Source organism: Ustilaginoidea virens, chromosome 5 (assembly GCF_000687475.1).
Source record: "Ustilaginoidea virens chromosome 5, complete sequence".
Lineage (NCBI taxonomy): Eukaryota > Fungi > Ascomycota > Sordariomycetes > Hypocreales > Clavicipitaceae > Ustilaginoidea > Ustilaginoidea virens.
Window position 1 is genome coordinate 2,513,350 of NC_057320.1, and position 23,703 is coordinate 2,537,052.

The window sequence follows — 23,703 nt, forward strand, 5'->3', positions numbered from 1 at the left end:
TAGGGATAGTAATATCGCTTAAATAATAGCTTCTTTGGGGTAGTCTATAACCTTAAGATCAATTTCTATTAGTTAAGGGGTATCATTAGTAGCTTCATTTTATGCCTCTAGTGCCTATTTAATAATAAGATTATTAGTAAAAATATTTTTAATTAAATTCCTAGATAATATAAGTTTAAAGTCGTCAATAATAGGTATTTCTTCAATATTACTAATAAGGCTATTTAGGGCCTTTTTCTATTATTTAGAAATCGGTAAGTAGTATTCATCTTAATAAAAAATAGTCTCATCGAATATAATATAGCTAGAATTAAACTAATAGCTTCTTTTTAATGAAGGCACCTAAATTAGGTATTAAGTGGTCGAGATATAGCCTGCTAAATACCTAATGTAAGCTTTTTAATTAAGCTTTAGACCTTTCTACAATATCCTATTATGAGTTATTATAAAAGCCTTATATTTATAGGCGTAGAGGTAGTGAATTTATAGATGAATATCTGCCGGTAGGTATTTCTAGGCGGGCTTATTATTATAAAGCTAAAGTTGAAGTATTTAAAAAGGTAACTTTTAGTTATTATAAGGTCTTTCCGACTTCCTAGGGCTTCGATTTAGTAAATATACCGCTACTTTAGCTATAATAGGCTATAACTCCTTAGGAAAGCCTATTTATATATTAAAAAGGGCTATTTTCGTCTTTAATACCCCCCTAGAACGTTTAGTATAACCGTTCTAATATTAGTAACTAGGGCTCGAATTTCGAATTATAATGCCTTTCTATTTAGTTTCTTCCCGACTATTATTAGTCTAAAGTGCCGTTTCATTATTAGAGATAATTATCGCAATCGCTATATTATATAGGCGTAAAATTTAATTCTTAAAGATTAGCTAGCATTTAGATAGGTCGGTCTTTCTAGGTATCGTGAAAATATATTTTATTCCCGTGAATTAGTAGGTGAATAATGCTATATATTTATTACTATTAAAAGTAGTAGCTTATAGAAATAGATCAAAAGAGACTATTTTAAAAGGTTCTTAAGGTATTAAGAGCTTATAAGATAACTATAATATCTACTTTACGATTTTTATACTACTATAAACCTTATAATTTAAAGCTTTTTTTTCCTTAGGCATCTATAATATATCTTTAAAAATATAATCTATCAAATCCCAACCTAGGTGCCTAAAATGCGTATGCTAAATAGTATAAGGCGTTTTTATTAAAGTTTTAGGCTGGCGGCTATCTCCTCAAGCTAAATAGGCTTCATTAATAATTAAGGCTTTATTTTAAGCCCTTATAATGAATTTATCTATAGGTATATTGTTTCTGCTATTTTAGTAGAGGATATAGGGCCTTTCTTCTACCTAAGAAACTTAAAAGATAACTTTTTATTAACTATTTTTCTATAGGTAAATCTCATCGATTTTATTATTCTAAAATAATCCCTTATTTTTTATCTTTTTTATAGCGAGAAGATTTGCTATAATTATCGGATTATATAGAATATCGGTAAAAGTAACGGCCCTTCTATCCTATAATATAATTCGAATAGAGCTAATACTAAGGACTTTTAAAATACTATTATAAGCATTATAAACGAGGTATTTATCGATATTATACTTAATATTAGTAAACTACTTTATATTATTAAAGACGTATATTAAAGTGCTGCTATTAAGTACGATATAAAACTTTAAAAGACTTAAATTATCTAGGTGAGTTCCTATAGAAAGGATAGATATTATAAACACCTTATTTTCTTTTTCTTTCTCTATTAATCTATTTTCTTCCTTATTGTTATTATTATTACTTTTGCCTTTACCTTTACCTTTATATTTATCTTAAAAGGCCTTAAATATATTTTATACCTCTTTAGATTCCTTTTTTATCTTTTTATATATAACTTTTTAGCTTTTCTTATTAATCCTATCTTTTAAGTAGTTTAGAGCTATCGATAGAGTTAATATCTAATAATTCTTATAATAAGGCCCCTTTACTATATAGGGCTTGCTATAGTATTTATAGGTTTTTTTCTCTGCCGAAAATAAAGCTAAAGTATCGCTAGAAGTAGCTTATAACGAAGGTTTAGTATCATTAGTTATAAATACTATATAATTACTGCTAACCTTCCCCTTCTCTTCTAGCTCCTATTTTTACTAAATATATTTAACAATCATTAGAAAATCGAAATATTTATTTTATTCCTATATTTTTACTATTCGATTAAAGATTTTTTCCTTAAAGGTAAGATACTTTTAACGAAGAGCTTCCATTAGCTATTTAGTAGGCATATTCTTATTAATAAGGATCAAGTCTATTCACACTAATCGCTTATATAATATAGAGATTTCATTAAACTATTCTTCTATATTATATCTTCCGAGGTTATATCGCATAGCCTGCTTGAATTTTTCTTTAAGGTATTCCTAGATAATAAGCTAAACTAGTTGTATATATTCTATTAGGCGTTAAATTTTTCCTTAAACGTTCTAATCGCCTACTATTAATATCTTATAGCTAGGGCTTAGTATTGATTTAAACCACGCTATATATACTCGAAGATTCCGACTAAATATCGTATAACGGTCGTTCTAAAAGTTATACTAAATATTAGCTTATTTCATCCATTCTGCAGTATTAATACCACTAGGGCGTTATATCGGCTTAAAGTAGTGGTTTTCTTTAATATTCTCGACTTATTATAGCTAGATTATTCTTATTCTTACTATTAATGCTGCCGATAATACCCTAGCTGCCGATGTAGTTCTGGTATTTATAGAAGGGGCACGATTTATAGCTTCTATTAATAAATCGGCTATTACTGCCGATATAGGTATTAGTATTAATGCCTATATAGAATAGATAGGTTTATCTAATTCCCATACTAGCAGAAGAGGCATATTTAATATCGCTAAGCCCTTAGGGTTAACGAATATCTAAATATCATCCTCCAAAGCATACTTTTAAATATAATTATACTAGATACCCTAATTATATCGGGATATCAGCCTAACTGCTAGTTTAGAGCTATTATTAGTAATAGTACCCATTTTCGCTAATAACGATATTTAGGGCACGAATTAATCTAACGAAAATAGCGGTCAAAATATCGGTTAGTTACTTTTAAAGGAAATATCGCTATTTTCCTCCTAAATAGCCTCTTTTTTGATTGATGAGGCTATACGAGTATATTAGCAATAAGGCTTTTAATAGATTCAATAGGGAACCTAAAGCTTACTCAAATAGGATCTAGAAAATAGTGGCTTTTACAGCAAAATAAAGATAACAGTTAATCTTAAGGCTGGGCCACAAGATAAGGGATAAAAATAAGGTTTTTATTGTAATATTTATGCAATTGCTACTATATCAGAATACATAGGGAAAATGCGATAATGCTTGATTAAAGGAACTAAGTCCTCTCTAAGAGACTTATGTTCCCAGCTATTTATAGTGGGATAGGGGGTACCCCTAAGGGCTTACTGATCTAGGGTGAACTCGGCACATCCGACCTCGGATATGACCGATATCCATATTACAGACAAGCCAATTTCCCTCCAATACTTTTCAACGTCCGTCGTCGATCCACACAACTGCCAGGCCGCCACCAACATCTTTAATCTGCCTCTTCATCTGCCTCTTCATCTGCATCTACACCTCTACTATCCGTATTTCGTGTCATCACCCGGTCTCGCATTCAAGCTTTCGCCATGGGTCTTGTTGACTACAACTCCGACTCCGACTCCGAGTCTGACTCCGAGCCCAAGACATCCACCAAATCCGTCCCGAAACCTCCTCAGCCACCCGCCAAAAAACAAGCGTTTCAGAAAGTCGTGGACCGATCCAAGCCAGGCAAAATCCTCGTCAGTCTGCCTCAGACGACCAATCCGAGCAGCGTTGCAGACGGCGGCGATGAGCCACCGCCGAAACGCGCACGTGCTGCCGGGGCAGGGCTATTTTCAGGCTTCAATTCCTTTTTACCGGCGCCGAAGAACACGGGGAAGACAGCCGTGAAACCGTCTGCGGGAGCGCCGCCGAGGCCAGGGATCAACTTGAAGACGAGCGCGGCGCCAGGATTCAGTCGGGAGGTGGATTCAAGCTCAGCTTATGAGTTCCCCACATCGTCAGCCTTGGAGCCCGAAGCAGCATCAGCCGGCTCGGACCATCTCCTGAACCCTAGGAATCAGCAGCCCGCACCTTCAATACCAGAAGGGCAGAAGCCGGCCGAGGAAGTCAAATTGGTTGGGAAGCCGCTCAAGTTCAGACCGCTATCTGTTGGCGCACACGCGAAAAAGAAGCCCAAACCCTCCACCACCAGGCCAGAAACTGCCACGGCAGCGGTTATTTCCGAGACACGCTGCGAAACTACATCGTCATCACAGCCATCCACGGCCGATCAGCCCAGGAAGAGCCTCTCCCTATTCTCCATGAACAGTGAAGAGGGACTAGATGTCGGATCCGCGTTTGCCAGCAACAGCGGCAGCAACAGCAACGGAGCTTATGAACCTCTTTTTGAAACCTCGTATGAACCTGATGCAAATGCCGCTTACGCCGCTTACGCCGATTACACCGCCACCCAGTGCACGGGGCAGGTTGGAAACTCCAGCAGCACGGGAGGCACTACTGAATCACTAGATCATATAGCAAACGACTTGAACCTCTCTGCGGTAGCAAGAAGAGAGCTCTTTGGCCGTGCGGGAAGCAACTTCACCGCCAAAAAGGTGGTCAATTTCAACATGGACAGGGAGTATCAGCACAACGAAGACATCCGCGCCGCAGGCGATCAGCAGATCCACAATCCCGTTCGTGCGCTGCAGGGTGGCAAACACAGCCTTAAGCAGCTGGTGCAGAACGCGCAGAATCAGAGGGAGGCCCTGGAAGACAGCTTCGCCAAAGGGAAAAGCAATCGCAAGGAGGCTAGCAGTCGTTACGGTTGGTAAAGCGGAGTTTGCAATTGAAAGCATCGGGGAAGCAACACCACCTGGCCGCGTGGTGAACAAGGGGAATAAGCCAGCGAAGCCCTTTTTGGACTTGCTTGTACAAATGCTTGTCCATGCCTGTCAATGTGAGTCGCAAAGTACCAAAGTGACGTCCAGCTCCATCCGTCGTCGGTCTCGGAAAGACCTCATGCTCATCACGCCGTACAGCAAGTAGACAAGGGATACGAACCAACCCATGGCTTTCGGCCCATTTCCATCCGAGCACTTTCCTCCCCCTCCGGGCCCGCCTCCGTCTCTTCTGCTGGCCCGTCTAGCGCGCAAGTATGCTAGCATGTCTCGACTGCCACGGTTCGACTACCGCGAAGCGCATTTTCCACCATCAAAAGCCCCCATTCCCCTCTGGTTACCGGCGTTATGTCATCATATCCATTCGGCGTCACTGGCCCGCGCCCCAGCAAACCCTGTCTTGGACTGTCCGTCACTGCGCTGAGCGGCGTCTTCTCTATCGACGAATCGCTTCTCCAAGGCATGCATGTCGAGATTGCCGGCCAATGTTCAAGCGGTCGTGCCGTCAGGCCGCCATCATCATCACCTTGGCCAGCCTCACCGTGTCTCTCCGGGGTGGTGACTGACTGCTCGCGGGGTATGTCGTCATTGGCTTTTTCGGGGGTCTGGCCCTGCTCACGGCCCCCTTTCCTGCGTGCACTGAGCAGCTTTGGCTTGACCTCAAAGGTAGTCTGTATCTTAAGCAGCGGCTTGTTCGTCTCCGACGTGGTCGCGACAAGACCCATCTGTGGGGTTCTCGGCTCACCATGATGCTCCAAACCCCAAGTCAAACCGTCACTGCTTCGCCTGACGACGGGATCAGGGTCGGGGCAAAAGCGCAGGGTTAATGCCGGGGTCCGTGACGTGGGCTGGAGACCAGATATTGCACCGACCTGGTCTGGCCCACCATATGCCCTTCTGTACATTCGGTCCAGGTCGGAAACAGCACCTGTGCCAACGTTGAGCCAGTCGTAGGAGCGCAGGAGATCTGATTTCGTGACTTTGGCGCCGCTGTTTGCGAGCACGTAGCGGCGGAGCTCGTCAACGGCATCCTCCAGCCTCAGTGGCGACTTGGATTTGGCGTAGGCGGCCAGAGCACTCTTGATGCTGTATATGCGATCGAGAGACAGCAGCGTCAGACCGTCGGAAGAGAAGAGCACTTCGTTCTGGACAATGGAGTTGGTGATGAGTTGACTGCTCAAACCAGCCGCTGCTGGGCTGACGGCTGCACTGAGCATTGAGCCACTAATACAGCAATAAACGGTAAGCACGGGGACGACGACGACGACGACGACGACGACGACGACGACGATGACGACAGACGACGATGAAGACGACAGACGAAGTTGCCCTTACCTCAGGCTGTACTTTTGTGCCGTCTTTGTAAGGACTGCCCGCTGGATCCTCCTGCCCTTGAGCGGCAAGTCGTGCGTATGGATGAATGTCCAGGCCGCACCACCTGGCGTCCCCCGACCGAGGGAATCTGTAGTCATGGAAGATGTCGACGCCGTGCGCGGGGTCGTTGGAAGCGGGGAAGACGGGGAAGCTGATGGCGAAAGAAGCGGCCAAGGAAGGCTCGCGCCCGGGGATGGTGCAGCACGCGACGACGGGGCCGAGTCGGACGTTGCTGTGGAGAAGGACGAGGCACTAGTCCCTGCGCCGACTCGTCTGGCCGGCGGTTCCAGGGCGTCAAGGGAGCGGGTTCGGACGAGCTGCTTCAGCGCAGCAAGCGGCGCCGTGGCGAAGCTGAACCTGCCGGACGGGGATGATGCTGGCGTGGCGGGCGTGGCGGGCGTGCCACGGCCGGACGAGCCCAGGGAACGGTTCACGGAAGGCAGTCGATGGTCCCGGCGGACGGCGACAAGGGTCAAGTGCAGGGACTTTCTGGCCAGCCCGGACGAGGCATGCTCCAGGGCCTGGGTCAGGAGAGGTGGGAGATGGTGCGGATCGAGAATGGACGGCCCAGCCTCTAGAGGGGAGGATATCCGTTCTTTGAGCGACATGGCGGACGGCTGCGATGACGGCGGGTGGTGTTGCTGCTGCTGCTGCCGCTGCTGCTGCTGTTGTTGTTGTTGTTGTTGTTGTTGTTGTTGTTGTTGTCGACTCACCGATGCAAGACGCCAGGGGGATCCGCCCGTCATGCAATGTTGACGAGAAACGCAGCGACTTTGAAACCACGGCTCAGAGTCAGCCGCGCCCGAGCTCCGTCCAAAAGGCCCGCCGAAGAAGCTACCCTCTCGCGGCCCGGCTTTCCCTTGGTCGCCGCCAAAACGAGCCTTGACTAGCCACGACCACCCAGCTTATCACCTCGTCGCGGCCGTGCCCAGCGCAGACAAGCAGCTCCCCCGGAAAAGGAGGACACTCACCGTCAAGAGCACAAAGAGGAAACCGTCCGAGATGAACTTGTTTCGTGGCCGCAGATGCTCCTATACCAGGCCGAATCCCCGAATCCCGGAATTCCGGAGCGCCGGCCAAACGCCCATCCATCCACCACCCATGAGAAGCGGGTAGGTAGGCTTCTTCCGAATGCCAGAGGGACAGGGGACACCGCGCCATCCCGGACAGAAGCAGGGGCAGAAGCAGAAGCAGAAGCAGAAGCAGTAAACGCAGAGCGACAACGGCAGCGACAAAAACAGCGACAAAAACAAAAACAAAAACAAACGGCCGCGGCATGACGCGCACAATACATGCAATGCAATGCAATGCAGACTGGCACAGCATGACGGGCGCGCTCCAACGAACGACTCGCGCCGCCAGACTCCCGCCGCTACTGGGCCAACCAAAAAAAAAAAAAAAAGAAAAGAAAAAAAAAAAAGAAAAAGAAAACCTACACGTCGTCGGCACACATATATACATCCGTCGGTGAGGGCACGGCACGGCACGACGAGACGACAGCCTGCCCGCCCGCCAGCTTGCCTGACCATGAACAATGTTTCCTTTGATCTCGCCTTGGCCCTCGGGGAACGGCAACGGGACCTGGCCAATCATTCATTGCGCAGCGTGGTTCCTGGTTGCGGCGGCTAGCGATGACTATCTTCGGCCATGGCCTAGGTGGCGCCAGCCTTGCTGTGATTGTGATTGGTCCAACCAAGCTGCTCGGCTCGGCTCGGCTCGTCTCGTCGGGAAAATCTGGGCATGAGACTGCGGAAATGGCAACTCAAATCACAATGGCGCGGCTGCAAAGCTTCTCTCATCCCTTGTTGCTTGGTTTCTCCTCTGCTCCACCTTGTTCTACCTCGGCCTAGCCAACATCAGTTGCAAAAAAAGCCATGTCATTCCATCAAGTCGTGCGGCGCGGCGGCCCGTCTCCCGCGAAAATGCGAAATGCGAAATTCCACGTCAGATCGCTTGCTAGAGGCAAAGTAATCATTGATACCTCAACTATCCATTCCTTTGCTCCTCTCTGAGAACCAAAACACCACTGCGATGAACGTAGAAAAAAAAAAAAAACCAATTTTATCGGCTTCCTGGCTGACTCAATCTAATCGCTGCATTAAAAGCCAAACTCCCCCCCCCCCCCCTCCTTAACCCCCTTTCCCTTTATTTTTGCCTTCTTCGCGTTTCTTTCTCCTTTTTCCCGCCATCCTGGGTCGTCGGCAAGTTCTGCAGCCAGAGTCGCTAAGCTTGGCAGACACTCCCCTTCCCATCCTGTCCAAGCTTGCGGTAGTAAAAGGCCCCGATCCAGTTCCATGATGCTGCAAATACCCTGTACGTCATTAGCCGTCTAAATGTTTTCGTAGGCTCTTCATCCCATATCGCTTCTTAGTCGTAGCCGTCGTTCGGAGACTGAATGGATATGCCCACGCCGGCGTTCATCAACTCGGACGAGCCACAAGATCCATCCCAGTCTGTTGCCATGCGTCAGCCTCATCATCCAGATCAACGTAATCGTGGTCCCATCTTACCCGATCCATCGTCATCTAGCTCATCTACCAAGAGCCTTTGCAAAGGGCTTCGTATTTCTGATACCTCAATAGTCAGTAAACCAGAACCAAGTTGATTCCGCCAAAAGAATGGGGAAAAAAAAAGGACCTACCGCCCTGGATGAGTGTAAAGGCAACGCCGTCATCTTCGTAGCCGTCTGCATCATCCCTCGCATCGTAATATGGAGCGCACTTGTTAATCACTCTTGATATGTGACCGGCCGAGCTGCGCTCCAGCTGTACTCTGCGCTTGATGTGAAATTCCCGCAAGTAGGCCAAACACTGAATCCCCAGCTGTCTTATCACGCTCTGCATCAGGGCTCGCTTCTGTTCCGCATCCCCACCCTCTTCTTCCGACGCATCCCTCGATGAAGCGTTGAACAGCGTGTGGTCAATGAGCCGCTCGGCATTGCTCCTCGTCTGTGCATCGTTGTAGACGAGCAGGTAAGGTGCCCATGTCGGGATCGCTTGGATGGCGCATATTCGTCGCGCACGAGCCAAAGACTCGGTGGGTCGTCGCGTCTGCAAGACAAGCTCAAAGAAGTTGAGGAACGCGCTGCCCTCGCTGTGCTGGAAGCCCCGCGACTGACCGCAGACATGGCGGATGAGGCTCTGCGCCCTGTCCACAGACTCGCTACTTTCTACGTAGCGACCCGCGGCCCGTATGGACGAGTCCATGGGTTGCGTCGACGTTTCGCCTTGGATGCTCCTGCGCAAAGTGTTGAACACCCTCATGTCAAGCTCTTCGCCGCTTTCCACCAATCTGCCGATGATGCTGCTCGTCACCTCGGGCACCTGATCCATGTCCAGCAGCTTCTCCACGAAAATGCTGGCAGCTTGCCGCCCAGGATGCCGATGGACGGCATCGACTTCACCCGACGTCCAAAGGAACGGCCGTCGCGCTCCGCGCCTGTCTTTGGCTTCGTCCACAATCACTTCCGCCCCGAGACATGGCTCTAGCTGGGCCAAAAGGTGGTCAATGAGTGCCAGGATGGCCGCGTAGGAAGGTGGTTTGGAGTGGAACCGTCGGCCGAGGTTCGCCACCATGCGGTGATAGTTGGCAGGCAGATCCGCTGCCGCATCGGCGCTGATGATGCGCAGAAGCTTCAAAAGGTAGTCTTCGGCGAGCAGGTGCCCAACCTCGAGCTGTCCGAGCCGCGCAAACGCCAGCATCGTGGCGAAGTGCTCGTCCCATGCTCTGATGTGAACGTGGAAATACCTCCACAAGTGACCAAAGATGTCCAAGGTGCACTGCAGAACCGACGGCGACGACTCCAGCTCTTCCCAGTCGTCTTCGCTCCCGCCCTCCCCTTGCCTCATTCTGGTGCTTGTCGTGCTGGAATTGTAGTACCGACGCGAAAGGCCACTGCGAATCCTTTCAACTGCAAGGATAAGAGTCCTGCTTGCAAAGTCTCGGACACTCGTCTCCGGGTTTCTTTGAATCAAGGCGCGAGCAACGGCATGACGCCTGCTAAAGTACGAGAAGAAGGCGTATGCGCAGTCGCAGCACTTTACAACGGCGGTTTTGAGCAACGAAGAGAATGAAGAGAGAAACGGCAGGTCCTTTGCTCTTGTGACAACTTGATCGAAATGAGCAAGAGCCACCTCCATCGCCAGGTTCTGCAGCCCGTGGCCCAAGTCACCAACCCCATGCTTATCATTGCCTGCACGACCTGGTTCGGACTCGACCAACCGGCTTTCACCTAGGTGGAAGATGGCTTGCGAAAAACATTTCTGCACGAATAAAGTGTGGTTTGGGTCGAATAAGCAGTGACGCCTCAGGAAGAGCTTGTTTTCGTCCGAGATGTGATCCTTCAGTGCTTGGGGAATATCCACCGAGATTGGGCGGGTAGTTTCTGAAGCGGCCTCGGGCATCGTCTCGGGCCGTTGAGATGAAGCACGCTGATAGAAAAGCATGTAAGCGCTATACGCCCTGTCATAAACCATGCCGTTTGTCTCGTGGAGGGCCTGTTGATCCGGACCTCCAAAAGTCGAGCTTTCCATGAGCACAGGATCCCAAGGGGAAACAGAGTCGTCGTTGAACTCGATCCAACCCGATCGATGCCCGGGATCCCGAATGTAGGAGTAGTAATGCCCTGACTCCGCGGTGCCTGAATGCACGAGAATTCCCACAAGCTCAAAAAGGTCGCTCTGTCGTGCGCCACTCTGAGAGCTGAGATATTCAACCGTGTAAGGCGCTACATCCAGGGACTGGGGAAATGCAAAGTAGTCGTTAATCTTGTTTCTCTGCATGGTCCGAAGATTGAAGTCGAATCTCTTCAAATGGAAGATGAGGTTGTCAGGCACATCTTTCAGACAAGCCCTATACAACGTTAACCACTGCTTCTCATGTTCAAGAGGTGCCGTAACACTCCCATCTACCTTTTGACGGCGTCGACGTGACGGTCGCAAGTTGAGCACTTGTACTTGTTTTCTGATGAAGGCGTCTCAGTACAAAGTCACGCCACACTGATCCAGCAGGTGGTGATTTGAGCTTACCGCCTTCCATGACCTCGCCATGTACATAAGCTTCCAAACTCTCTTCAAGGGTGCTTTTCCCCTTGATATCGCATTGAATGGCCGAAAAGGGTTCGAGTCGCTCCGAGATGTGCTGGCATTCCTTCGATTTTACTTGCTGCACCAACTGGCCCCCATAGAATGAGCGCAGAAGCTTCTTCTCCGCGTCATCTTGCAGCTGGCCTTCCCAGCGGTCAAACAGCAGGTTGTAGAACTCATCCACGTCCATCTGGCTGTGAATATCAATCAGTGTATCGTCATAAGTCTTGATGGACGTCACAACTGAAATGGGATCGATGAAGCGCTGGTAACTCTCCTGCATGTATGCGAACAATTTCTGCGTGAAGAACAGCAGCTGTTGAGAGCCTTCTGGATCTCGGATCGGAATCGACAACATGAAGCTGCGAAACCGGACATTCATGAAAAGTTGAGTAAAGAGCGAGTTCAAATAGCACGTGTTGGAAAGGTTGCGTAAGCCGACGTATCCGCATGATGCTCGGATAGCTCTGGTTCGGTCAAATTGATACGGGAGTTCGTACAGGTATGGATCATCTATAACCACTGTTAAATCTAGGGCGTCATGAGTCGCAAGGCCCATCACTCGACATTGAAGCATACCGGGGTCCTCAATATAGAAAGGCACAAGTCCCGTCAAAGTCTCGAGAATCTGGCTTAGACAATCGGTATTGTACCTCACAAAATGAAAAACGATATCGCATAGCTTCGCTCTTGTATCCGGGTTGAGAACTACGCGAGGCACCCTATCCTTGTCGCTGCGCCGTTTTCGTGGGAAAAGGTGACGCCAAAACAGTTGTGAGACGCTGCTTCTGATCAGAGTCAATGAACGATCCATCGAGAAATCAAAATGATTTCCCCCTAGGCAACTTACTCGTCAATTCGTATGGACGCGACCAGAGTCTCATCGATCTGTATACATGCGTGTAGGACTGAGCTCAGCCCAGAAGCGATCAGATCAGTCACGCCTGGCTCATCAATTCGCTATGGATTCGTGTTAATATTTTCGCAGATTTCGAGTACAAATGGTTCATGTATTACCTCGATAGATGTGTGTTCGAGCAAGAGCTCAAACGATCTGGCAGCGAGACTTTCGACACGCACAGATGACGGATACCTTGTGCAAGATTGTTCCACCATGTAGAGCAGCGCTTCAAAGTATTCCTGCGATTGACATGCATAACTCATCGAGGCAGGAAGGGCGTCAATGAAAGCCGAGCAAAAGGAAAATACCATAGGCTTGATCCCACTTCCAGCTATAACAGCACATTCACCATTTTCCGGGCTTGGAAGACGATCCTTGGGAAACATGGCGTCCTCTATGAGGCTGACAACCGTTCTCCTGACCAGCTTCCTCGGGTCTTTTAGCACGAAATTGATCACGTCGTCCAGAAACGAGGTATTCGACGTTGCCGTACTCCAAAATTCGGGGCTTACGGCTCCCAAGCTTAGAATTGCCGCGCACGTGCTCTCCATGAGCACGAAACCTGCGTCATCAATAATGCCTCCAGCTTTGGACAGCATATCCACAAGGCAGGTGGCGGGTGGTATTACGTCGTCTTCTAGTGGAAAAGCAGGAGCGGCCCATTTGGCATCTGTGAAATTGTCAACGCTTTGGCTGCAGTGGAACGAGTTTGCTGTTACCGTACCATTGACGAGTTTTACAAATGTTTGCATGAGTGAGCCCGCAATCCTCAATCCAAGTGTCGGTGAGACTTGTCCGAACGTTTCTGGATCAGAAACTGCATGGACAACCAATCGCAGAGCCTTTCTCAGTGCATGATGATAAGATCTGGTCGAGTCGACATCAGCCTCGGGGGTCAGAGAGGTAACTGAATGGCTGCGTCGAGAAACTTCCACATATTCGGCTATCGCGTGAATAGCGTAAAGATTTTTGAACGCATGACCCTTGAGGAAAATGTCTTCATGTGTCATGACTTGGGACTCGAGATTCAGGGTAAAGTCGCTATTGGCCGGAAGCTGGACGAGAAACTCGTAAATCTAGCACAAACGTCAGCCGCCAGACATCTCAAGTATCATTTTTTTTCCCCCATTCGGAGGCTTAGGCTTACTTCTTGCGCAAGCTCGTCTTCCATACTCAGGTAGTCCCACAAATCCTGAAAATGATTTAGTATTTCGATCTCCAAGGGTGAAGATCCAGGTTTGATGCGAGCTCCCATAGCTGATATATCTTCTTCTCTTTTTACCAAGAGGATATTGTTGTGCAGCTGGAGTTCATGGAGGGTTTTTGAAACCTGAAACTCGGCGGGAAGGAAATGTTGCCCTCTACAGTAGATGCGATAGTTTTCGAACCCAGTTTCCGTTTTTATAAGACCCAAGAGGTGAGCACATGTGTTCTGAAGGCCAATTTGCAGATTGTGGATGCCAGACTGCCCGTTCTCATCATCAAATGCTTGATATTTAAGCTCTGCGGATTTTCCCTTAATATGGGTAGGAACGGTGGACATTAGCGGCCGGAGATCAGGTGCGCCATATTGCGGATGGGTTTGGTATTTCTCGACAAAGAATCTTAAAAACTGCAGAGATCGCTTGAAAATGAGCTTGTGTTTGCAGACATCTGTCTCAGGGGCAGTGATAATCAAGTTTTCGTTGCCATTGCTCAAAAGCCCATCATGAGGACCGAGAATTTCGCTTGCGGCTTGCTTCATTTGATCCAAGCATCTTCCAACTAAGGAATTGTGAATCCTTTTGGCCCTGGAAAAGGGATACGACTTGATCGCACTGCTCTCTAAATACAGGTCCACAGCGAGCGTAGCAATGGCTTGAGAGACCAACATGGTGTTGTCAGCTTCCAACACTATTCTCCAAAGTTGTTCAATGCCACTGTGGAATAGCGCTTGGGAATCGTCCAAGGCGACGTTATTTTCATCACCGGCGAGGTAAAGTATTCGTTCCCGAACGAACTCGAGCATTCCATCAGAGAAACACGAGGCGGGGAGATCTGGTAAATATTTGGAGAGGCAGTTTTGAAGGAAATGGTTCTTCAATGAAGACTTTCTCATCACATTCGTTATGAGGGACCAACCCGCTTTTCTGTCCTCGGCACATGGCGATTTCGGGCCGACGAGAATATCCAAGAGTGTGGTGCCCAGTTCGTCATGAATCGCTGTTGGTTGAAACTGAATGATGCAAGCGAGTAGTTCTCTCCTCGGCTGGTTGGTGTCGCCCGATAACACGGCGAATTCTCCATTTCCCCGGCCGCCATGAAGTGCCTGTACTAGTTCTTCGACGAGGAGCTTCGCGAGGTCATGTTGCTCAGTCAAGATTGGTATGTCCCTCGCCATAGTGCCCTTAATAGCTATGGACAAGTACCACAAACTGCCCAGAGTTGTGCGCGATTTCGCAGCGATATCATTGATGCAGCTCAGATATAGGGCCTTTCGGCCATCGGGACTCGGTCCTAACTGTAAGAAATCCTTCAATTTTTGCTTGGCCGCACGTTGCAACTCAGGGTCCGCGATTTGCGACCCCGTAGTGCAGGCTGATGACTCTTTGAGGAGTTTCAGGCAAAGGTCATAAGGATCTGATGAAGGAACATGTTGCTCAGACTGACAACGTGATATCATGCCATTCATAACGTGGTCCCACAAAGTGCGCATCGAAGGAGAGAAAGCCTCCAATGGGAGCGTTTGGAACTTCTGACACCAGCTCAATAGACCGTCGTAATCGAACAGGTTGGTTATATTTACCACCATGCGCGCTAGGGCTTCCGCGATTCGAGGGTCTTGGCACAACGTTAGGCCTTGCCACAGCCGATTCGTATGATCCTGTCTGTACATTCCAATAACGATGAGAAACCCCAAGATATTGGAGCTTTCAGCGATGATTTCTGGATGACAATTTGGGCCGAAAATGTAGTCAATCAGATGCGTCTGGAGCAAATATGTCCCAAGCGTTCTCAGGAAAAAGGAGTGCGATTCATCCACATCATTCATGGCATTTCTCCACACTGTCACAAGATCGGCGCAGAGCTTCGAAATCGCCATGACACGAAGCTGCATCTGACTCGACCGTATCAAGCGGTCAAGTATGTCGATACGCCACTGCCAGGCGATGGATTCTGCCACGTCATCGTCGGATAGGTTCGGATATTGTCGCATATGGTGTCGAACCGTGTCAACAGCCTCTGCGTGGTCTCCGCGCAAGGACAGTTTGAGTATCTCGGTCAGCGCTTGTAGGAGGATGGCGGCAGTCTCGACCGAGAGTTGTGTCACGTTTTTCTCAATCATCATCCCTAAGCAAGCGAAGATGCGGTTCCATGCCGTGGTGCTCATCTCCAAGAAATTCTTGACTTGCGCAACACAGCCGCTGTCGCTGTCATTGTCGAGGACATATACTGCCCGTTGCAGGCAATCGGCTAATATTTGCGCGACAAAAGCTAAGCTATCTATAAGTTTAGGAAATCTTGGGGTAAGGCTTATCAGCGATGAAATCAGATGGGACAGATGGGCCACGCTGCCCCCTTGGTGAGATTGAAAGGTAGCGAGCAAATGGGATCTAACTTCATTCCGATGCCACCCATATGCAGCAGAGTCGCTGCCTTTGCCGGCAGTCAACCAGGCGTCGAGGCTAAGGATATCGTGAAGACTCTCAAGGTATTTGGAGGAATATACTTCGGGGCATTGGTGACAATCCACATCACGATGAAGTTGAATCTTTCGGAGAGCGGCCGAGTCAAGGGCAACCATCTGGGCTGCTAGGCTAGTAAAGGTTGAACATAGTCCGAGAATATCGTTTCGTAGCTCGACTGAGGAGCTGAAAAGTTCTAGGCTGTGTGTCACGAGTTAGTAAGTCATGTGGGAGTATGCTGGGGTGCGCAGGTGTGAGGTGTATAAACACTGAAGGCATAAACTCCTACCTTCTTAGAGAAAGTTGAGCGATGACTTCTGGAAACATGAGCCAAAATGTTCTGCATGCCTCCCGGGAGTCGAGCACGATGGCATCATCCTGTTCTTGGACATAATTCAAATAATCCTCCATCCAATCTTGCACCTGGACAATGATCTTGCCATCTACAGGCGAGTCTAAGGCAAGTTAGCAAAGATTGGCTGCGTTCTGTGGTTACAGGTTGACGATTATGATGAGGATACTGACGTGAGGATAGGTAATGAATTAAGCGCATCAAGGGCGCATATGGATCCTCATTGGGCTCAGAATACGGAAACTGCGAGATGGGATCGACGAGAGGCAACCTGTGGCCTAGGACTCTTGTGATCTTTTTGTCGGCTTGAAAAGTCAATTCATCATCACTCTCGCCCGCTTCATTGCCTGAAAGAGCGACGGCTTCTACGGAGGGACTGGTAGAGTCAGATAACTGTGGCGTGTTGGATCCGGTCTTTTCGAGATGAGGCTCTTCCACCAAGGTCGTTTCCTCAGCCAAGAGGTCAGTGTTTATCGATCCATGCATTGATGCCGGGGAAGCAAGGTCTTGGACCACCAATGGTAGGCTGTTTGTCTTCTTGAGGTTCAGTGTAACTCTGCTGGAGGATGCGGGCGTGGAGCTACTTTTTGCCCTGCTGCCGCTGGCTGGGGTTTGCGGCGTGCATATGATGTCGGATCCTTCGATAGCTCCCAAGGCCGGAGCATGTTGTTCTCTTCGATGCAGATTTGTGGGGGACGTGGTGATGTTTGCGACGATATGTGTAGGACTTGGTTTATTGTCCGGGGACAGTGGGGGTGACATTGAGCCAGAAGTCCGACGCCTTTTGCGAGCCGAAAGATCACAATCATCGAAGGGATTTGGACGAGTGGTCGGTGGTTCAGGGGACGGAAGAATGTTATCATGCTCATCGGGTGAGTCCCTTGATCCCACCGTCCTTGGCAGCGTTGAGGGCTCGTCCATCTGGTTATCCATGCGTTTGGCGGGATAACGAGATGTGGCGAGGAAATAGGCCGGCCAAAGACGTCACAGCGTCGTGAGAGCCGGCTGGGCGGCAGCTGTACGAAATTAACATGTGTGGAACCTCCCCCAAAATGGAAATCAGGACACGGCGGCTATGCTGTTGGCGAAACGATTGTGATCCGAGGGAGGTGGAGAAGAATCGAGCTTCGAGATTCGAGATTGGAAATTCGAGATTGGAAAATTCGAAATTCAGGTCAGATGAGATGTTGTTGAGAGGTAAAGTGGTAAAAGATGGCTCCCCCAGATACCTTGCCTCAGGTACCTAAGGTGGCCTACCTGTAGGCCAGGACGTTGCAGTACGTGCTGGGAGCAGCAGGAGGTCTGGTCTGGTAGGTTGTGAGTTGGACAACAGCCGCAGCGGATTGGCTGGAAAGGCGCGATGCTTTGTGGAACCGCGACGAGCAATAAAGCGAGCGGCGAGGGGTCAACTTGGCTTTGGATGGATTTGCATGACGGCAACGTCTGAACCTGCCTTAGGGGTTACGGAGTACTTTGCTCAAGTACCTGCCGCTCTGCTCTTTCATCCAAGGTACGGAGTACCTACCTCCTATATATAAGGTACCTAAATTGTCGCGGCAGGTAACAACGTTGTGAAGCTCGCAGGATCAAGCGACAGCTGGTACGGAAAATCACGATATAATCCCCCCCTTTTTTTTTTCCTTTTTTTCGCCGATACATATCGCCCTGTCGTGTGATAGCCAGGTGGTAGCCTGAATTAAACATGACACTGCCGCCCAGCTCCTACTACAAGCAATACCTAAGGTACCTGTTGTGCAAGGTGTAGTTGTGCAATGTAGTTATGCAAGGTAAATGCGCATATAATACTACGGAGTAGGATGCAGACGCCTAAAGATCGGTTTCGACTGATCGCTATACTTACCTACTGCGCATGCATAATATTAATGACAGTGAAGCTACTGAAGCTCGTGAACGCGATTCGAGCGATGAGTGTTTTCAAAGTATCTTCCTTATCATCGAGCTTGAATTGAATCCTTACATTATCCAATCTCGAACTCCGTATAGTTGTAGGCTTCGCCGCAAAAAGTGGAGCGTTTGACGTTGAGACTTTCGATGTGGGGCCGCTCCAGCTCTCGCTCACTATCACAACGCCGAACCTCAGTTACAGTTACGAAACTCTTTCGACAGATTTCCTGGGAACAAAAATCGACACGATACCGTCTCCGCCTTGCTTCTCTGCCCATCTTATATAGCAAGCATGTCTCAATCTCTCCGCCATAAAAGACTTGTTTATTGTCTGGACACGCCGTTTTCGGAAGTGCCATGGTCTGTTCAGTTCCGCAATCAAATGCTCCTCCGTCTTCAACAAATCTGATTCGTCACCAGGCCTGAAATAGCACCCGATGACCAGGACACTATTCTCGAACTGCTTTGCAAGTAAGGACTCCTTGAGCTACTTGTGATACAATTCCCACTGATGCCCTCATCAGCCTTCTGCGTCCGATTGGCCAACACAGAAAAAGGCACGTCCAGCCATCAAAGGGCAAACGGGCAGCAAAGCGGCGATCCAGGGACACCCTTGGAAAAGACATTGGCCTAAACCCGGCTCTGACCAAACCTGAAGAGCCTGATCTCTGCCGTCATATTGACGTAGGGTTCTGTTCTTTAATGAGAGAACTTGAGTCTGTGTCCAGTAATGAGCGCGGGCAGACTAGCGAAGCAAAGTCAAAGCAGCCATATGCCATGGTTTTTGTCGCCAGAGGGAATCATTCTGCAGCCTTTCATTCACACTTTCCGAAACTGATTGGGGCTGCATCAAAAAATCTAGGCCGGCATCGTGGTATCAGGCTTATTGGCTTCTCAAAGCCTTGCTCTGACCAATTGAGCTCCAGTCTTGGACTTGCAAGGGTGTCATGTTTGGCAGTGAGAAGGGGTGCGCCAGGGACTGAAGCCTTATCGGCCTTCGTTGAAGATCATCTTGCTCCAGTGAATGTGGCATGGTTGGGCGACATGGAGAGCGAACAATATCGCCCTACTAAGATAGCTTCTGCAGAGACTACAGTAGGTGCGAGAAGAGACAAAACAAGTCGGTCGAAATGAAGTCTTTGCTGCCTAACCAGGCAAGTAATCTTCAAAAGCTGGGCCGTATAGACGTACGTCTCGACATAGTTTGCAAGATTTGCGAGAAAAGATTGTCACGGAATTCTGGGGGTTTTGAACGATTAAAGGCTCGAAACCCAGCAAGCAAATGGCGCCCCGCCCCTTCAAGTCAGAGATGAATACTAATAATCATCGATATATAGTGCTTTCTGAAGGGGCGCTTCTTTTGATACTAGGTAGACAGACCATGCGAATCGTTACCTCTTAGCCTCTCGTTGGGTTAGGCATTCCCGCAACTTCCCACTAAGAACTTACGAAGCTTGGCAGGTGCCAGGCAGCAGTTGCCACCTGCAATCATTGTTTGCAGCTGCCATGGGTCGAAATAGACAGCTCACCGCAAAAATTGGATCGTGGCACCCTTTCCTTTCTTTCCATTTTCTTTCCGGCGAGCTTCCGCAATCACTTGCATACAAGCTATTTAGCACGCCAAGTTAACTTTTCATGATGGGTTCCTCTTTCTTTGATGATCCCCAAAAACTAGCGGATGCGATTGCACTGGCTCAGAGTTTCAAGACAGGAGGGGAGCAAAAGAACAAAGGTGCAAAACGCGACAATGCGTTCAAGACCAGAGACTATTCCAGTACGCATGCCAAACCCAAACCAAGTTTACGTGAGCCAACGAAAGTAACATGCTCTAAGCACATAGAATCATGTCCGAGGTCGGATCGTTCGTACCACCCTCCCAGAGGAAGTATGGTAGTGACGCCTTGAAGGCCGGATGGCGCATCTCAGGTGTCAAAAATGGGTCGTCTGCCATGGCAAAGAGTGTTCGAGACTTTTTATGCCGAACCGATCAGACGTCATCAGTTATCCAGGCGGAAAAGTCTGGTCCTTGCGATGCCAGTCCTCAACTGCAAGAGGCCGCCTCCGAGAAGCACGCATTGCATGCTACCGTCAGACCAACAATGTCTACGAGCACTCGCCAAACCGGAGAAGCTGATGTCACTTTTGATGCTCATCGACCAAAGAATATAGATGAGGTGAATGCTAGTCAACTCTCTAACCTCCTTCGCTCATTCACCTTCAATGACGAAGAACCCCAAGGAGATGGGAAGGCATCTATTTTGGAAGACTTCCTGGCCCTCTTGGCCGAAAATCCGGAACTACCAAAGGAGTTGGAGCAGGGCAACCGCTCGTGTGCAAGAAAGATGATTGCTAACGTCTGTCCCGTCGAAGCTCGCCCGGATGAATTAACCAAGGGAGTCTTCTCGGAGCTAGAGTCAGAACCTCCGTCAAAGAAGCATGCCGTAAAGGCAACGTTTCCTGCAGAGTCTCCTCAAACTGATTCGTACTTAAGTCCGAGAGCGATTGAATTCGTCCCCGGCCAACGTCACATCGGGGACGGTTCCAAAAAGACATTAGACTTGGGCCATCAAGCCGTCGCAGCTGCAACAGATGAACAAGGACAACACCAGCTCCCCTTTACTGGGTATTTCCACGAGCCTACCCAAGACGGCTTGCCAAGCTCCTGGTCACCGCCCGACCGCCAGTTACCAGCAGTTCCTACCGTCGATAGGGTTGTTCGTTCTCCAGTGCAACCCGTAAGATCTGATGGCAAGTCAAATGACTCTATCACCACTACACTGACAGCTGCCCCTATGCGACCCCGGCCTGTCCAAGGACTGGCGGCTTCTCGATGGGCAAACCATTCCTGAGTTGAACCAAAGCGATGCTCGTTTCAAGACGCGGCGTCGCTGGTAGATGGCTTGCAGCGTCCGTCCCAACCAAGCAAACACCAAGGCATGTTTGGGGGTTGTTCTAATTTTGTCTCTGGTCTCCGGCAATGGCAATTTTATGGCTGCGCATGAGAATCCGACGAATTCCATGTGGATGGGGAATAGCTGATGTTTACGCAACTAATTACACGTAGAGAGGAAAACAGAATTGAATATCTAGTTATCACATCAAGCTCGTGCAGGCCCACATAGTACTACATCAACAAGATTTTAGATGACGGCATTTATTAAAAATGGAGAGAGCAACCTCCTACCCACATATTACCTTTTCCAACATACTGATCCCCTCTCTGACCTTTGGTGAGAAATGTCTTCTAAGTAACTCCCCTTCCCAAATGGTGGTAGCAAATGGATTACTTCCCTCCACGGATTCGGAAAGAGCATTGTATCTCCCATTGCCCTTTCGTTCCTCAGAATTCCACATGCTGTTTATCTTCTTGCCGTGTGAGCGCGCCACATCGTTAAGCAAAGCAATTACCGCCTGGCATGATTTCTCCGGGAGCTGCAGAGCAGTCGACATGAGCTGTTTGGTAAAAGCCGCGAGGCGCAACGGAGGAACTTGGCGGATGTTGTAGTGAGGCAACAAGATGCTCGTCAGGGAGCGGAGCAGGAGCACGGTAGTCGTCTGCACGTTGATCTTGGACGTGGCTGACGACGATGAGAGACGAGTGTTTTCAAGATCGGATTGAATGGAAAGACGAGGGAGGGACCGAAAAAGATGAGTGGTAAAGTAGGACAAGTCAAGGTGTAGATCGTTGCGGGAGTTGTGTGCGTCCTGTCCCGCTAATAGGGCATAAGCGGTGACGGTGCAGAGCAGAGCTTCTCTGGTCGAGTTGCGTATTGATTCCTCGTCTTCCTCGTTCGCGGAGGCGTCTTGCGCTGCAGGATCGCTCTCGGAATTTTCGCCACTACGACAAATGAGGTCTTTCAACGCTTCCAACAAGTCCCCAAAGAAGTCTTGGTTGATGAGATGAGCATACTTTGCGAGTCCTTCGAGGACGGCACCCATGAGATGTGGTGATCGTTGCTTGAGGATGCGAAAATACGTGGCAAAGACGAGCTTAAGGGTCTCGGATTGCATTTTTTCCCGCTCTTCGTGACTAACCAGAGCGTCCGCCAGGTCCATGTCCTTTTGGAGGTCCTTTTGCTCCTTGATGGCCTTGCGCTTCTTCTTGGTGCGAAACTCGCGCTTACTCTTCTTTACTCTCTGTGTAGATTGATCGACAGTGTCTTGTGAAGCCTTCCCCGAGAACTCGGATAAGAGGCGTAAACTGAGAAGCACATTAAGCACGCTCTCGTGAACGGCAAAGTTCTTGGCCTTCATCATCTTGGCAAGCAGGGAAACTGCCTCCATGGAGGGTCGACCTTCTTCGTCCTCACGGAACAAGGTCTCCAACGCCTCAATGGCCTTGGCGGCGTCCTGGTCGAGCTTTCTTCGGCTCAGCTTCCCGACCAAAATCCGCAGCAAATCCGAGCGAAAGTTGAAGTGAGGGACCGAGGTGAGGAGGGTGCAGGCGCAGGTGACGGCGACATTGCAGAGACTTGCGCCTCGGCGTATACGTGCTGTTTCTGACCTGGCGCAACGAGCCAGCTCTTTGATGTAGGATTGATACCCTGCCACCAGAGATTGTTCAAACTGTCTCAGGCCGCGGACTTCCTTTGACAGGTTTTCTCTTGCCGCGTCCTCGGTCTGCGGTCGGATCCTGTATCCAGGGATGATGTCCTTGTAAACCGTCATTTGCGTCATGAGTGCCAGCATCCGAATGGTAGGGATCTTGGACTCGCCAATCTTGGCGAGCGTCTTGAGTCCCCCCACGTTCTCTTCGGGGTTTTCGTTGAGGGACATGGCTGTCTTGGCGAGCTCTTCTTGTGCCTCGAGAATCTGCTGGGATTCCGGAACCGGCTGCTCATCTTGCTCGAGCTGCTCGTCCTCTGTCTCCGGCTCCAATTCATCTTCACGACCCTCCAGCCACTCCGTATCGCTTTCAATAGACGGTGTGTCCTGGTTTGGGCCAACGTCCTCAGCAACTTCTAAACGACCATCTGCGGTTTTCTTGGGCAGCCTGAGTTTTTCCTCCTGGGACTTTCTGCCCTTTCGTGGCCTGTTTTCGTAGTCTTGCTCGAGATTCCAGCTCGTTGCGTGCTTGAAAAAGTCCCTTTGAGCTTGACGAGAAGACGACGCACTCTGGGATACGGCGTCCAATTCGGCCTGGAAAAGTTTTCTTTTTTTGGAACCCTTGACCAACATTTTGATTGATTCGCGACCCTTCTCACTCTTGCGACCGCCAGCGTGGAAAGCGCATGGAGAAGTAAATCCTAATAAGATGGGAAGCCGAAAACAATGGTTGGTCCAACCAATCAAAGCAGGCAGCATGCGCTCACCGCCAAAATTTCTGGAGATTTTCTGCCGGTTTTTTTTTTTTTCCCTCCCCCCCCCCCCCCCCCTCCCACCCTCTCCTTCTCCGGGGCGTCTAGATTCACATTTCAACCC

At 49.0% G+C, this 23,703-nt stretch overlaps 5 protein-coding genes across 5 annotated transcripts; 2 read left to right on the plus strand and 3 right to left on the minus strand.

The window, feature by feature from the left end:
- Positions 1 to 3,705: 3,705 nt before the first annotated feature.
- UV8b_06452 (uncharacterized protein) lies at positions 3,706 to 4,935 on the plus strand (the record flags this gene model as incomplete). Its single annotated transcript, XM_043143949.1, has 1 exon — positions 3,706 to 4,935. The coding sequence occupies one exon, from the start codon at positions 3,706 to 3,708 to the stop codon at positions 4,933 to 4,935; it is 1,230 nt and encodes a 409-aa protein (XP_042999884.1).
- A 326-nt stretch (positions 4,936 to 5,261) lies between these two features.
- On the minus strand, positions 5,262 to 6,983 carry UV8b_06453 (uncharacterized protein; the record flags this gene model as incomplete). The annotated part of the gene is made up of 2 exons (XM_043143950.1): positions 5,262 to 6,225; positions 6,337 to 6,983. The coding sequence occupies 2 exons, from the start codon at positions 6,981 to 6,983 to the stop codon at positions 5,262 to 5,264; spliced, it is 1,611 nt and encodes a 536-aa protein (XP_042999885.1).
- A 1,759-nt stretch (positions 6,984 to 8,742) lies between these two features.
- Positions 8,743 to 17,298, minus strand: UV8b_06454 (uncharacterized protein; the record flags this gene model as incomplete). The annotated part of the gene is made up of 12 exons (XM_043143951.1): positions 8,743 to 8,828; positions 8,886 to 8,942; positions 9,017 to 11,226; positions 11,286 to 11,337; positions 11,403 to 11,972; positions 12,039 to 12,247; positions 12,310 to 12,419; positions 12,477 to 13,030; positions 13,085 to 13,436; positions 13,508 to 16,226; positions 16,315 to 16,480; positions 16,551 to 17,298. The coding sequence occupies 12 exons, from the start codon at positions 17,296 to 17,298 to the stop codon at positions 8,743 to 8,745; spliced, it is 7,833 nt and encodes a 2,610-aa protein (XP_042999886.1).
- Positions 17,299 to 20,126: 2,828 nt separating this feature from the next.
- On the plus strand, positions 20,127 to 21,131 carry UV8b_06455 (uncharacterized protein; the record flags this gene model as incomplete). Its single annotated transcript, XM_043143952.1, has 1 exon — positions 20,127 to 21,131. The coding sequence occupies one exon, from the start codon at positions 20,127 to 20,129 to the stop codon at positions 21,129 to 21,131; it is 1,005 nt and encodes a 334-aa protein (XP_042999887.1).
- A 331-nt stretch (positions 21,132 to 21,462) lies between these two features.
- On the minus strand, positions 21,463 to 23,460 carry UV8b_06456 (uncharacterized protein; the record flags this gene model as incomplete). Its single annotated transcript, XM_043143953.1, has 1 exon — positions 21,463 to 23,460. One exon carries the CDS (start codon positions 23,458 to 23,460, stop codon positions 21,463 to 21,465), a length of 1,998 nt encoding a protein of 665 aa, XP_042999888.1.
- Positions 23,461 to 23,703: the final 243 nt, after the last annotated feature.